This window comes from Danio rerio, chromosome 4 (assembly GCF_052040795.2).
Source record: "Danio rerio strain M-AB ecotype USA chromosome 4, GRCz13ab, whole genome shotgun sequence".
In the NCBI taxonomy this organism is placed as follows: Eukaryota; Metazoa; Chordata; class Actinopteri; order Cypriniformes; family Danionidae; genus Danio; species Danio rerio.
The window spans coordinates 63,248,948-63,264,739 of record NC_141024.2 but is presented as its reverse complement, the minus strand read 5'-3'; the positions used below and the strand labels follow the sequence as shown (position 1 = coordinate 63,264,739).

The 15,792-nt window shown below is 39.0% G+C and overlaps 4 protein-coding genes across 4 annotated transcripts in view; 1 reads left to right on the top strand and 3 right to left on the bottom strand.

Annotated features, from left to right (window-relative positions):
* Nucleotides 1-15,792, bottom strand: part of LOC100537855 (uncharacterized) — a 150,258-nt gene that overhangs the window by 7,743 nt on the left and 126,723 nt on the right. The gene's annotated exons all lie outside the window — the stretch shown is intronic.
* On the top strand, nt 95-6,977 carry LOC141381834 (uncharacterized). The gene is made up of 2 exons (XM_087250623.2): nt 95-127; nt 4,982-6,977. Exon 2 carries the CDS (start codon nt 5,149-5,151, stop codon nt 6,022-6,024), a length of 876 nt encoding a protein of 291 aa, XP_087106749.1. The 5' UTR covers nt 95-127; nt 4,982-5,148; the 3' UTR covers nt 6,025-6,977.
* LOC141381801 (uncharacterized) lies at nt 7,429-15,392 on the bottom strand. Its single transcript, XM_087249943.2, has 2 exons — nt 10,858-15,392; nt 7,429-10,414 (listed from the first exon to the last, which is right to left on the bottom strand). Exons 1-2 carry the CDS (start codon nt 12,002-12,004, stop codon nt 9,711-9,713), a joined length of 1,851 nt encoding a protein of 616 aa, XP_087106069.1. The 5' UTR covers nt 12,005-15,392; the 3' UTR covers nt 7,429-9,710.
* LOC147845162 (uncharacterized) overlaps nt 14,735-15,792 on the bottom strand; it is an 83,481-nt gene continuing 82,423 nt past the window's right edge. The window contains exon 3 of the mRNA XM_087250617.1: nt 14,735-15,526. The gene's annotated coding sequence lies outside the window, so the exon portion shown is untranslated. The remainder of the gene's footprint in view (nt 15,527-15,792) is intronic.

Below are 15,792 nucleotides of genomic sequence, written 5' to 3'. Positions count from 1 at the left end.
GTATCAACAAGTCATGACTGCACCAGTAAGTGACAATAAAAAGCTAAACAAAAAGACTTTTATTTTGGTGTGGTGTGTGACGTCATAAGGCTGCGCCGCTCCTGCACTGTGATTCTACTGGAAAGAGGTTTGTTTTAAAGCTTTTACATGAATATAAAGCGATTGATTAAAGTTTCAGGTTTTTACCTCATACTAAATTATGTACCTGCTATTAACAATATTATTTTAACTCTTTATACAACGTAGTACTATTTTACTCCTAGTAATAAGGGCTATTGTTTGAATAAAGCAACAGAAAAGTCTGTAAGTGTTTTAATGAAGGTTTAATTTATTAAATAGCATAATGTCATTTCATTCTAAGTATACATCACTTTATAAGAAATAGAGTACTAATTTTGTTCTCAAAATAACATTCTCAAAGACCAACTCAGTCATTTGATCCTCATTCAGATATATTTTAATAATAAGAATACTAAATTATATTTATCTTGCAGCCCTGAGTGTGCTGCCTAGTTCTCCTAAATGTACATAAGCACTTATTGAAAGACAGGAATAAGTTTCTTTCTTGTTCTTATCTCTTTTGTCATTCTTTTATGCATTATTAGTCTCTTATTTTATCTACCTTCTTAAGGTTATTGCTTTTCTTGTTCTCTTACTGTTTGTAAAGCGTCCTTGAGCACTGTCGCTTTATTAAATAAATAAAAACATTAAATTTAAAAAATAGTTTAACTGAGCTGACGATATTTGACCTACAGTATTCTTATAGAAGATATCTGCTATTACGGTTATAGTGTTGGTTTAGTACTTGCCATTTGCATTTGTCAAGTTGATCACAATTCCTTTTTTTCATCAACTTCTTTATGGGTTTAAACTTGTTTATAGTAGTTGTTACTAGTTCTTACAGATATTATCTGAGTTAGAATTACATCATTATTATAATAACTAATTTCCAGGGCTATTGTGTTTAAACAGGGTTTCTGTTGGGTCTTAAAATGTCTTAAATTCCAAAATCTAAAAGTTTAGGCCTTAAAAAGTCTGAAATTTACTGAAATATTTTGTTGTAGGTCTGACATCTTGTTTTAAGCAAGTCTTCATTTTCATTTGTTCATGTTTTGCTACCAAAACTGGCCAAAATCCATACAATCACCAACAATCCATCTCAATAAAACTTTAAACTTTATTCAAAAAGGTCATTGTAACTCTATTTATCAAAATGGATTAATTATTTTCCTTATAATAACATTTGTTTAAATCTGCTCCATGTATTTACTGCTGAGGACATCGACCTGGACAGATTGTTGACCATAGATTTAGTTTATTATAGTTTTTACAACTTTTAAAACATTTGTTCATTTTTTATTATTTTTTTAAAGAAAGTTCATGTTTGGAAAAGTGTATGGATATAAGTAAAGCTTGCTTGTTTTTACACAATATTAAAAAATCTTTTGCTAATAAATATCTAAAATATTGTATTTTTTATTATTAATTTATTATTGTATTATTAAATGTATAAAATTATAATATTTTTTGATAGAACAAATAAAAATCTTTTCCATCTGGGCCATTTGAAAAATTCCTTTGCCTTTACCCCTTTATGAATCTTAAAGTTCATTCATAACGGTCTTAAAAATGTCAAAAAAGTCTTGCTTTTTACTTGGCGAAATGTGCAGAAACCCTGGTTTAAATTATATTATTTATATTAACTTATATTATTTCATTTTTAACAATGAATTAAATTACACAGCGGTTTTATATTAAAAGTTTAAAATTTAAAATATACTACATTTTGATGGTAAAATATAACCCTTTAAGCGATTGCTGTTATTTGTTTCAGTATTCAAACATTAAAAAACGAATGCAGCAAGTGAAATAAAAAATGAATATGAAACAACACATATATATCAGGATTTAAAGCATAGAAAGGACTATTATGTTTAGCAAAATGCTGCTCTTTTATTTTTTTGTATTTTTATCATTTTATTACCATAACTAACAAGCTGTAGGCAAATTATTGCTTGACATTTTAGAATATATTTGCTTAACTATATTAAAGATCCCAGAGAACAAAAAACAATAACACAGAAACATGTTGCTTGCATAATTGTCAAATGTGTGTATAACTGAATCATATTCACCTTATTCTCAGCTGTCGAGCGGGCGCTGCCATTTGAATCTTTTTGTCTCGTGACTTCCGGTCACATTCACTTCCATTCATTTTTTGACGTTAACAACTGCTCGTTACGCTGCTTGATGTTGCAATGTAATATTTTCTTATTATATTATGCTACTTGGTCTGTGTAGTCATGCAAACATTTGTTTGTTGAGCAAGTAGTTTGGCCATTTTCTACGGTTTATTATTCCTAGTCATTTCTCCCATAGGCGACTGAATCGGAAGTTCTAAGACAATCGCGAAAACGGGCGCACTTCCGCATTTTAGAATAAGGTCAATAATGGCCTATAGCTGAAATGATGAAAATTGCTCATTTTATTTTTATAAAACATTTGTCAAAACCCAGTGATATTTTTGAGTAAAAGCAATACTGAGATTAAAGAATGCATATTTATTCAATTCACTCATCCATTTGACTTGTTTATTGGTGCATATATAGGTTATTATATAAGTCATAAAACAGTACCTTGCACAGTTACAGTGCCACTCCATCAAGCTTTCAAGCAAAGTCCAAAAATATTATAAAGAGTTGACTTTCTACTGTAGACTTTTGAATGGTCGACATTACAACACGCTGTAACCGTCCTTCAGGTGGTCTCCCTGGTATTAAATTAACAAGCCGTCTGAGCTTTGAATTAAAAAGTGCAGTTATTTCCTCGTTGTCAAAACAGTCTACATGTTCATGTTCCATGGATATAGTGATGGTGTTGTGGAATTTGGACATTGATGATGATAAGCGTGTCTTTATTCGCTTTACTTGATGTGCAGCAGAAAAAAAAGTCTTTCAGCAACAAATGCAGTCGTTGGTAAATTTCTCTCCCGTATCAGAGCGAGTTTTGTGCTGTCAAATGCAGCAATAAACTCACATTCAGTCAGGCGAATTAAAAGTCTCATTGTCTTGTCAATCAAATTAATCAAACTCTAGCCATGAATAAAAACAATAGGCTATTTTTTTTATTTTTAAGATTTTAGATGACAGGTTAGTAATTATATCACACATTAATTGTATTTACGTCAATGAAATAATAACTTTAATAAATAAAATATCTTCGTAAGAATATGAGGAGTTATTCAGTTCTCTTCTAGAGACCGGTCTATGGTTAAAAAACCCTTTTCAAACTGTAGTGTAGTTTATTGTGGATGTCTGATGACTAATGCGCTTCTGCTGAGCCAGCTGTGGTAGCTTGGCAACAGAGCCGCGACGTCAACATAGAATGTGTCAGCACAGTTGTCTAGCTGTGCCGAGAATTATAACATTATAACATTTCCGTAAGAGCACACATAACACTCCTGACACTGACTACCAATGCATCTTTGCAGCCACAGAGTCACTCTGCTGAGCCTCATTCCCCCTCTGCAACACAGCCGAAAAAGTAACACACTGCTTGAATTCACATACACTTTGATTTAATCATTTACTACTGACACACTCCCCAGCACTGCCACAGCAGTTAAAATGTCTCTCCAGAGCCGTACTTTTCTTCTAATACTGACTTTCATCGCACCTCTGCAGTCGCAGAAATGCTCCGCTGAGCTTCATTTCCCTCTACACTAATGCTGCAGCAGTGATGATCTGCTGAGCTCATATACACTTCCATTTAGCCATTCACTACTGATACACTCCCCAGCACTGCCACAGCAGTTAAAACATATCTGCGGAGGCTTATTTCCCTTCCAATATTGACATCCATTGCACCTCTGCAGCTGAGACCCTCCGCTGAACTTCATTCCCCTCTGCACCACTGCTGCAGCAGTGACGTTCTGCCTGAGCTCATTTCCACAATCATTCATTCATACCACTACTGACACACCCCCAGAACTGCCAAAGCAGTTAAGACGCTTCTGCAAAAGCATAGTTTTACCTTTTATTAGTGACTTCCATCGCACCTCCCACAACAGAGACGCTCCGCTGAGCTTCATTCCCCTCTGCACCACTACTGCAGCAGTGACGCTCTGCCTGAGCTTTGTTACACTTCCAAATTTTTATACTGATACTCTGCTCTGCCACAGTAGTTTAAACGCCTCTGTGGATGCATAGTTACCCTTTAATAATTTCATGATACTGACACTCTTCGCACGTGTGCAGCAGCAGAGACACTCTGCTGAACTTTATAGCTACATTTCACCACTGCCATAGTAAGCCTCTCTAACAGAGCTCAGGCATACATGCTTCAAATAATTACACTTACCTCACTCTCCCGCCCGGTCCATGCAATTAACACTCCCCTGGGAGCACACATAGTTGTACATATTCAGTCAACCAGAACACCAATCCAGTAGGAACGACCACTCTTATCTCACAATTTACACCCGCACCGGCCCCGTTTTTGCTCCTACAAGCTTTTCTAGCACAATTTGTAACATCTTTTTATACCCAGCAGCCAGGTATTGCATTGATCTTCATTGCCTTTTGGGGAGGCTCTTCAAATACGCGGCTGCTGTCCCTAGCAGAGTATTTTGGGGAGTTCTGTAGACCTACCTGAGCTCAGAGCTCCCCTCTCGCCCTGCAAACAGGAGAGAGTCCAGGGCTCAGGACCTTTTGAGCTCTGGGCTCGCTCCCGGGACAGCATGGTAAACGTGCTTATAATCAATCATCAGATAAGTGTGAATTCTTGAAAGATGAATTGAATTAAATCTGCTTAAATGTGTACACATTAAAAGACCGAACAAAATATGATCTGATTTATTTTACATTTAATGTGCATCAAAATTACAGTGTGTAGCCAATGTTTCCCGTGCCTTTTCACTTTACAGTTTTTGATTTAAGTTTTAAGACTTAATGAAAACTAATGTTTTTTTTTTATATTTCAGACCTAATTAAAGAGAATGAGGGGACTAAAGAGGAGGAACATCATGTCAAAATTGAGGAACATACTCATTTACAGACTGATGGTTGTTTGAAAAGGGGAGATGAGAATTGTTTCACCTGCACTCAGTGTGGAAAGAGTTTGCCAAACAAAAGCAAACTTAATATTCACATGATGAACCACACTGGAGAGAAACCATTCACATGCACTCAGTGTGAGAAGAGTTTCAGCCAATCATCACACCTAAATCGACACATGAGGATCCACACTGGAGAGAAACCATTTACTTGCACTCAGTGTGGGAAGAGTTTTAACTGCTCATCCTCCCTTATTCAACACATGAGAATTCACACTGGAGAGAAACCTTACACATGCACTCAGTGTGGGAAGAGTTTCAGCCAATCATCATCCCTTAATCAACACATGAGGATCCACACTGGAGAGAAACCATTCACATGCACTCAGTGTGGAAAGAGTTTGGTAAGCAAAAGCAAACTTAAGATTCACATGATGATCCACACTGGAGATAAACCATTCACATGCACACAGTGTGGGAAGAGTTTTAACTGCTTATCACACCTTAATCAACATATGAGGATCCACACTGGAGAGAAACCATTCACATGCACTCAGTGTGGCAAAAGTTTCAGCCAATCATCAAACCTTAATCTACACTTGATGATCCACAGTGGAGAGAAACCATTCACATGCACTTGGTGTGGGATGAGTTTCAGCCTATCATCAAACCTTAATCTACACATGAGGATCCACACTGGAGAGAAACCATTCACCTGCACTCAGTGTGGGAAGAGTTTCATCCGCTCATCATCCCTTAATCTACACATTATGAGCCACACAGGAGAGAAACCATTTACATGCACTCAGTGTGGGAATAGTTTCACTCGTTCATCACACCTTAATCGACACATGAGAAATCACACTGGAGAGAAGCCATTCACATGCACTCAGTGTGGGAAGAGTTTCAGCCAATCATCAAACCTTAATCTACACATGAGGATCCACACTGGAGAGAAACCATTCGCTTGAACTCAGTGTGGGAAGTTTCAACCAATGATCAGACCTTAATAAACACATGAAGATCCACACTGGTGTGAAAGAGTATATGTGCTTGGGTGTAAGACTTTTATTAAAGCTCCAAAATTTAAACTGCACCAGACGATTCTCACTGGAGAGACCGTGCAAGTGTTTACACTGTGACAAGAGATTTAATCAGTTAAACATTTAATCGTATTATTAGAAGGTTTTAACATATCACACTGCAAATTTATACATGCACACAATATTCTCCACTTGACGTATAGCATTACATCTTGGTCACAAGCCTCTTTAACTACATTGAAGCCTATTGACTCAATTTATAAACAAGCAGTTAAAATTATGGACTTAAAGCCTATGCGATGGCATCACTGTCAAGTTTTATGTAAACAATCTTTTTAGTTTTAATAGTTTTATTCAATTTAGTTATCTTAAATTGGTTTTAAATGTTTAAATAATCATGTTCCAATCCTGTTTTTTGAGCTAATCAATCGGCATCAAACCTCCCACAGAGTTAAACGGGCAACGGCTAATGGTGACTGTCTAGTGCCAAAGTGTAAGACCTCGTTTGGTCAATCTGTCTTCTCTGTAAAGGGAGCTAAACTGTGGATTGATTTACTGGTTAGATTAAAAACAGAAAGCAATATTAATATTTTTAGTAGTGCTTTTAAAAAGTGGTTAAAAATAAAACAGCAATGTTTGCACAAATAGTCTACTGTTAGTTGGTTGGATCATGTTGCCTTTGCTTTTGCCTGCAGTAATTTTATGTAAATGATTGTAATGTTGTGTATGTTTTTATTATATTTTCATTTTGTCAATTTTTAAGCCTCTTGTGGACAGGTGTTTAGAATAAGCAAGTTTGCTAAAACACTTAAACAAATGCATTTGGTTGTCTAGTGTAATTGTGATGTCCATGTCAATAAATAAAATATCATGTAGTTAAAGAGTTGTTGTGATTTATATTCTAAGTTTTTATCTTCATTATTATACATAGACATTTGTTGGTTGCTTTGATTGATTGTTCTATGAAGTACATTTTATAGTAAATAATCAGCATTCAGGCCATTTTGTAGGTTCATCTCTCTTTTATGTTGCGACTCAAACAAGCGGGTCATAACGCTGTAAGAATCAGCTCTTTGGTTTAAATCATGTTTAAACTTTGGGGATTCGAATCAAAGATTCGAACATGATTCACATAGAATTATTTAAAGCTTACACTTAACTTAAGTATTTGTCCAGCAAATAGAACGTTTAGTGTAAAGCAATTCTGTATTATATTATTACGTGGCCAACAATAACAATATAAAAATAGTATCTAATTATTTAATGAGCAAGGTAGCAGTATCTGAAGCTGAGGCATTAACTTATAAAGCACACAACACACCAACACGGATCTTAAAACGAAACAAAGGTTTATTGCTACTCTATAACACAAAGTACTAATCTACGTAAAACAAACAAACGCACATACATACACACACGCACAAGCAGTTTGAGGAGAGTTTTGACTGAGTGGATTTAACTTCTAGCCTTTGCTAAGTTCTTAGCATTGCAACCTGAGAGAAACCGTAAAAGCAGAGAATTTCGCTATTCTTTACTACTTAAACATAATTCACACCAGTGTCAGTAATGGATAGAAACCTTGTTTGTGCTACTTGCGTTCTGATGGAATATTGGTTTCATCGACTGGTCCAAAGGGAAATCCCGGCGAAGCTGATTGGTCAGCGTAGCAACTTCAGTGACGTGATGGAATTCCCTTGTCGGTGAAGAGGGGTTTCCTTAGTCGGTTGCTAGGGATACGGATGTTGGACAAGGCGGCGTTCGAAGTCCTTCCTGGGTTCCTGTAGTTAGGATGAGTTTCAGGGTTTGGATGTGTTGACCCGATGGCTTGTTGTTGAAGCGGTTGCACAAGCAGATCGGGGGTCGAGCCGGCAGCAAGTGAAGGTCGCGGTCTGCTCCGTGATGTAACGAGGCTTCCGGCGAGGCGATGTAACGGCCACAGCACGAGAAGAGCGACGTCCGGGCAGCGACGGCGGTGACGACTGGCAAAGATGACCGGCAAAAGACGACGATGAAATTCCTTTGTTCAAAGTTTTATAGGCTTTGGTAGAGGCTGGATCTACACAATGCTTGTCCAATCAGATAAGGTGCGGGGTGGAGTCACACCCCAATTCTGCCCTCTAGAAGGCCGGGTTGACAAATTGTGTCGGTGCTGCTTTGATAGCATAGTTGTTAAAATAAAGTCTCATAACATGGACACCTTTCATAATATGGTTTCTTCATATAAACCAATGCATTTGAAACTTTCCTAGCTTTCAATCAATACCAAACATGAAGTATGTCATAAACATTCTGTAGATTTCATTTGTCACTGAGGGCTATTACTCAAGAACTATCTATAACAGTTTTGTTAAACACATGGAACATGTACACACAAAAACCTACAGAAACATAAAGCAAACGTACATTACTCAAATAAACACAGTTTTACTGTATGTCCATTAAACTTTGGAAGCGTTTCTGATCGCTTCTGTGTCTGCCTGAGAATGTGTATTCCTTGCAGACGCCAAAGGACAAGCGAACCAAAAGGTACTTCTCAAAAACCGGTTTGGTGGGTTTTTGATTGTAGAGCCTCTTATTGTTTTAAGGTGTAAAGTTAATTAACACGCAACTGTGATGTTGACTGGCTAGGTATCATGTGGATTTGCCTTTTGCTGGGTGCCTGTGGATTGCTTTGAAAATGAAATCAATCTCAGACTCGTAGGCACCAACCAATCTTTTAAGGATAACATGGTCTGTGGCTTGTTCGGTTCTGGAACGATCCGTTGACTCACTACATCCCCCATTTGGATGGTGATGTTCCTGGCATGAACATCGGCAGACACTGGAACAAGAGGCATAGGTAGAGAGAGAACAGACACACAAGACACAAACCACATTTCCATTCCATAGACTGAGTTCTAGTGCAGGTTTTAGCTTAAATTGTTCGGGTTAAGAACACAAGGTGTAGTGTAACATTGCCTGAAATAATTCAAATTTAGTTATTTAGCTAGTTTACTTCATTGCGAGTATGTAGTGGCGCTAGCTTCAACTTAAATGAGCAATAATTCTGCAGCAATTGACACTAATTTGGGAGAAGGAGTCAATCCTATTTTTTTTAGGCCCTGTGCATGAATTTGCAGGAGTTCCCTGTAGAGGGGACTGGAACTGCAAATCAGTTAGGGAGAGAGAGAGAAAGAAGGAAATCAAGAGGCATAGTGATGCAACAAAACAAGGTAGGTTAAAAACCAGCAAAACAGTGTTGCAAATGTGGAGTGGATCCTCTCTACTAGAGGTTGTTCTAGCAGTGCTGTAGAGGAGAAAGTATTAGTGTTGTGTTTAACTAGGTGTTCCCTAGAATGTCAAAGGTTATGTTAGTATGTAGAGGGTAGAACAGTTGATCTGTGTCAAGTTGTGGTCCTCCCCCATTTGTTGTTTAATGATGATGGAGCTGTCAAATGTTCATCTAGTAATGGAGGTACCGGAGTTTGGCATGGGTCAGGAAGGGTTTCAGGACTGAACTGAGGTTTTTCGGAGGAGTGGCAGACGACCCGAACGGCACTTTTGGGAGCCTGAGGGCTTTCACCTGCAAGTGTTTGTTGGTTCAGGTGGTTGTTGCTTCTCCGCTCAGCGACTAGTCAGGCTGAATCTGCTTTTTCCTTTTCCCGTTTCCTGTCCTCCTCTATGCATTTGAGAAACTCTTTCATCATCAATTTCACCAGTTCTTGAGGGTTAAATCTCGGTGGGGCATTTTCCTCTTGCTGGTATTGAGTCTGAGCGTTGTCAGGGTGGAAATTTTTGGAGTACCTTTGTTGACTCCTTGGACTTGATCCAGGGTTTTGATGTCTTCCCTTGGATGGTGACCAGTTTTTGTTCGACCCCCATTGGTTTCTTTCCTGGTGGTGTTCAGGTGAGCGTCGTTGTCCACGCGGTCCATCCCAGTGACTGTTCCTTTGTTTAGGTCTTGTGTCATCGTAGGAGTTCCGTTGTCTATTGGACGGAGACGCATTCCACGCTGGGGATAGTGGTCTCACGCTGTTTGGGCGTTGGGCACCCTCTATTGCCAGTTCTGGATTCTGGGTGTTAAAGTCAAGAACTGTTGCAGTTTTAGAGTTTTTCTCTAACACCATCTTTTGTTTGTCGTGGGCTTTCTGTGTCAAATCTCGCAATTGCTGGATGCTCATTGTTCGTGGGCATGCGAGTACTCCGAGATTTTGTCTTACTGCAGGATGGAGGTTTCTCAGGAAGAGAATCTTAAAGTTCAGGTCTTCTTCCATATTCGGTTCGTTGCGAGTTCCGAAAAAAGCTTGCCTGAGTCGGTTGTAGTAAGCATGTGGGGACTCTATAGCTGCGTCCCAAATCGCATACTTATGCACTATTCTACGCCATTTTGTAGTATAAACAGTGTAAGTAGTGTGTTCACACTGAAAACTCTAAAAATAATAAGTGCACTTTAGCGGAGCTATCGGACGCACATGTTGAATAACTTTATTTATTTTGAATGGTGAAAGCAAATTTCTCCAACGAGAGTGATTATAGCGCCTCCCGATGGTGAATGCGGCAATACTCATGGCAGGTATTATTTGATAATTCTGTTGTTTATTTCACTGATTTGGCAACCGTCAAACGTCATCAGGGAAACGGTTTGAATTTCCGCTTAGTAAAAAAACATTAGTGCGCCATTTGGGACAACACTACATACATATACTATCCTGTTGAGTGTGTAAGTGCATAAGTACATAGTGCATGAGTGCATAGTGTATAGTGTGCCATTTGGGACGCAGCTATTGCGAGCTTGTTTTGTCTCCAGAGCACTTAACAGTCCTTGATCTGATTCAGGGTTTGCAAACTCTCTGATGAGGGCTTCTTGGAGCAAGAGGTAATCATTCTTTACCCGAGCCGGTTGTCGGTCCAGGAAGCTGCGCACCTCAGTGCTGGATGTGGCTCGAAGCAAATACAGTCTTTCTTTATTAGAGACATTAGGTCTCATTTCCAGATGGAAATCAATGTCTTGCAAATAAGCGTGGACCTCCAAACCACCTGACACACTTGGAGTAAACTTGCCAATGTTTCTGGCCAGCTTGTCAAGGTCTTTAAGGTCCAGACTGTATGACGATCTGTGACTGGCTATCACAGGCTCTCGTCGCTGTGGGGTAAGGTAAGACTCTTCAGAAGGTGTTGGCGAAGATCTTCGGCGTGGTTTCTCACATCTTTCAATAGGTGAGAGCTCAGGGACAGGGGATCCTGTCCTGCTTGGCTGGGGCGAGGCTGGTGCACATCTTGTCTTTGGAGGTTCATAGCGCAGTGCATAGGCATGCCTGAGTTCACTGGCGGACTCCTCTTTGATGTCATCCACTTCCTGCATTAGTCTGTCGATCTCATGTCTTGCTTCGCTCAGGTGAGTTTCAAGGGCTTTGATTCTGGCCTTCTTGTCTCTTAAGTCCACCTTCGCTTCCTTCAGTAGTTGTTCAGCGTAATCTAGCTTGTTAGCGACGTCAGCGTGGTCTGCTCTGGCTTGTTCTCTTTGTTCTGTGATGGCTGTTAGGGCTTCTTGTAGTTTGTTGATCTCCTCTGTGGTACCTTCATCCACCTCATTTGGTTGTTCCAGACGTTCCTGAGCCTCTAGCTCTAGCTGCTCGGTGCGGGCTTGCAGGCGTGTCAGCTTGTGTTGGAGTTGGGAGGCGTGTCTGTCACTCAATTTGAGGGTGGCTATGAGTGTGTGACTCAAAGTACCAGTGATTTTGGCCAGCTCCTTGTGGTTGAAGCTTTGACTTGGGTCTTGCTTCATGATGCTGTCTATGTTCTCATCCAATTGGTTTTGCGTCAGGGGCTGCAGTATTTCGGCAGCTTTAGGGAGGAGACTGCCTGTTACAACGCTCAGCCATGTTTCCAGGTCCTTCCAGTGGCCAACAGGGTCTTTGGGGTGAGCCATGTTTTGGGGCGAGGGGAGGACTTAGGATTTAACTGACACAGACCTTGAAGAGAGATAGAGAGGAGAAAGAAAAAAACAAGGTAGAACAATGCAAACAGAAATGGAGAAATGTTAATGTGCAATGTTAAGTGTATACTAATGTTGAGTTAAGTGTGGTTCTCTGGAACTGTGGCCCTCTGGTGGGTACGCGTGTCTAACTGGTAGTCTCTGTGGAAAGAGTCAGTAGTACAGACACAGTGAGAGAACAAAGAAAAACAAAAGTGATAAGGAGACTAAGGAGTAGCGTGAAAATCTGTAGTTTCCACTTTCCTAGAGAGAGGGTTCCTTTAGCTTTTGTTAAATATAAAAATAAGATTTCTAAATACCAGGACTGAAGTTGCTATTAACTTTCTTCTGAAGTGACAGAAAGTAGGACAACAATAACAGTATTGGCTTCTGAATAGGATTGACTCCGTACACCAAATAAATTGTTTCTGGATGCGTGTTTAGAATTGGATCTAACGACGCCTATCTTCTTGGTGACCTGATGAGTGAGAAAGGAGGGGTGAGATCAGACAATTTTAACAATTAAAAGTGTTCAAGTGTCCCAAACATCTATTAAATGTTTCTAAAATTCTCTGCTTTTTGACTCTCACAAGCACAATCCTTAAACCAGCATCAATAGTCTAGTTAAAAGAAGATAACTTGTAGAAAGAGAAACAAAGGAGTTAGTTTTCTCTTAGCATTAGGTGTATTTAAGGATGTCAAAGCGGTGGCGCTGTCGAGTTGACACTACAAGAAGTGTTGGTTTTTTATTGTGTTATATAGTAACTGCTTAGCCTACGTAGTAGAAAAATCTGAATTTTCCTTTTGAAGTTTGGCTAATTGGAGGGCTCCACTAGATGAAAAGACTAAATTCAAATTTTAATTGAACTTAACTTTAAACCTGTAAAGAAGTAATAACTTTTATAAATTATCATTAAGATTGATAAGAACACTTATGACTAAATTAAATTATTAATTATTGCTAAAATGATAAAGCCATGCATAAATGAACCATTAATGAAATTAAAATTTAAAAACAATGAAGTTGGTTAGAGTAACATTTAATGCAGTTTATCATTAAATTAAACAATTATAATTTATTTAATCAGTGAGTCTTATCCGTATAAATCAACAATTATAGGAAATGGGTGTTCCTAGATGTTGATGAATGGAAAAAGTATTTATACTTGTACAGGTCAGAGAGCATTAATTTATAGTCATGAAAACAAAACTATAATTCATCACTAATAAAACCAACAGCTTATGTGAGTTCAAACTGATTAAATTCAACAGGCCAGGTACAGCAGGAAAAACAAAAATAAAATAAAACAGTAGTGATTAAACTTAGCAGTTAGATTGTGCACACTTTGATTAACTTTGCGTTTGTTAACTTTTCCAAGGTGAGTAAAGAGAAACAACTGAGATGCAAGAGTTTTTTCAAACATCAGCCATACAATGCATTTAAGACCACTAAATGCTACGTGCTATCTATTAGCCTTCGCTGCTACTGGAAATGCATAGACTTCAATGCAAACGCATTAGCGTTAGTTTAGCTTAACTTCACGCTATGCTCATTGTTTACAATTCAAGCTGGCGCTGGCGGACTGCACATGCGCACTTGAATGTAATTCCGGCAAGTCTCTCTGTACTTCCGGACCAAGGTTGCTGCTATGGCAACGACCACAAAGTAGAATAATAGCAAATTTCACAGTATCACTTGAGATGACAGCGCATCTCACACTGTTCAAGCAAAAAGCACTAGTTAGATTTTAAATCTTATCAGTACTGAACCATCTCAACTCATGAAAGTGAGATAAATTAATCAACAGGATTTCTGAGATTAATACAAATTGTGACAGAGATATGGGGGATCTCAGCACTCTGTGTTAAGTCTGTTTAGACTGCAAACACATCCGTGGATTCAAACCACAATTTTAATTGATCAATTTCTAAACTTCTCCTATAAACTACGCTAGGCAGCTTTCTCTGAGCTCCGCGTTTTAAATAATTTACTAAGTCTTAGCAAATTACAGGGCAACAAGAATTTAGTTAGCTATGCTAAATCAGTTACCAGGAGAAAACACAGCTGAGTTTCCATCCGGGAATCGCGGCGTACGAAATCATACTGTGAAGGCCTTATATAACGTTATGAGATAAGCACAAAGGAATACGCTTTGTCTTTCTCTACATGCGCTTTAGAGCGGCTTACAGTGTGTCTCGGCGGACAACTTAAATGAAGTTTTACTTTCTTAACAACACTAAATGCAGTCAAGCAATAAAACAAAAGGTACCACAATGAAATTGTGCAGTAGCAAAACTTTTGTTCCCTCTAATCTATTCTTTCCGGACAAAAATAGAAAAGATTAACAACATGATTTCTGGGTTTTGTGCTTTAAAAGTTAGATCTGCTTGCCCGCATTCTCCACCACTATGTAAGAATCAGCTCTTTGATTTAAATCATGTTTAAACTTTGGGGATTCGAATCAAAGATTCGAACATGATTCACATAGAATTATTTAAAGCTTACACTTAACTTTAGTATTTGTCCAGCAAATAGAATGTTTAATGTAAAGCAATTCTGTATTATATTATTACGTGGCCAACAATAGCGATATAAAAACAGTATCTAATTATTTAATGAGCAAGGTAGCAGTATCTGAAGCTGAGGCATTAACTTATAAAGCACAAAACACACCAACACGGATCTTAAAACGAAACAAAAGTTTATTGCTACTCTATAACACAAAGTACTAATCTACGTAAAACAAACAAATGCACATACATACACACACGCACAAGCAGTTTGAGGAGAGTTTTGGCTGAGTGGATTTAACTTCTAGCCTTTGCTAAGTTCTTAGCATTGCAACCTGAGAGAAACCATAAAAGCAGAGAATGTTGCTATTCTTTACTACTTAAACATAATTCACACCAGATTCAGTAATGGGTAGAAACCTTGTTTGTGCTACTTGCGTTCTGATGTAATTTTGGTTTCCTTGACTGGTCCAAAGGGAAATCCCGGCGAAGCTGATTGGTCAGCGTAGCAACTTCAATGACGTGATGGAATTCCCTTGTCGGTGAAGAGGGGTTTCCTTAGTCGGTTGCTAGGGATACGGATGTTGGACAAGGCGTTCGAAGTCCTTCCTGGGTTCCTGTAGTTATGATGAGTTTCAGAGTTTGGATGTGTTGACCCGATGGCTCGTTGTTGCACAAGCAGATCGGGGGTCGAGCCGGTAGCAAGTGAAGGTCGCGGTATGCTCCGTGATGTAACGAGGCTTCCGGCGAGGCGATGTAACGGCCACAGCACGAGAAGAGCGACGTCCGGGCAGCGACGGCGGTGACGACTGGCAAAGATGACCGGCAAAAGACGACGATGAAATTCCTTGTTCAAAGTTTTATAGGCTTTGGTAGAGGCTGGGTCTACATAATACTTGTCCAATCAGATAAGGTGCAGGGTGGAGTCACACCCCAATTCTGCCCTCTAGGAGGCCGGGTTGACACCTGGGGCCTCATGTATCAACGCTGCGTACGCACAAAAACTTTGCGTACGCCAGGTTTCACGCTCAGAATCGCTCACGTTTGGATTTACTAACAATGAACTGAAAGTGGGAATGTGCGCAGCTTCACGGCAGCTTTCTGGCAGGCATACGCACATTTTTTGTGCGTGTCTGTTTTATTTCCATTGGCGACTCCTAGAGGCAGTTGTGTTAAATTCTTCTCTACAAAGTGTCTGATCCTTGCAATGGCAGCTGTATGAGACGGGTTCA

Excerpts from the sequence above, each read along its gene's own strand:
- LOC141381834 (XM_087250623.2), top strand. The coding sequence starts at position 5,149 with ATGATGAACCACACTGGAGAGAAACCATTCACATGCACTCAGTGTGAG.
- LOC141381801 (XM_087249943.2), bottom strand. The coding sequence starts at position 12,004 with ATGGCTCACCCCAAAGACCCTGTTGGCCACTGGAAGGACCTGGAAACA. Across the intron at positions 10,415-10,857 it reads GACAAAACAAGCTCGCAATA|AGTCCCCACATGCTTACTAC; the intron begins GCTGCGTCCCAA and ends ACGCAGCTATAG.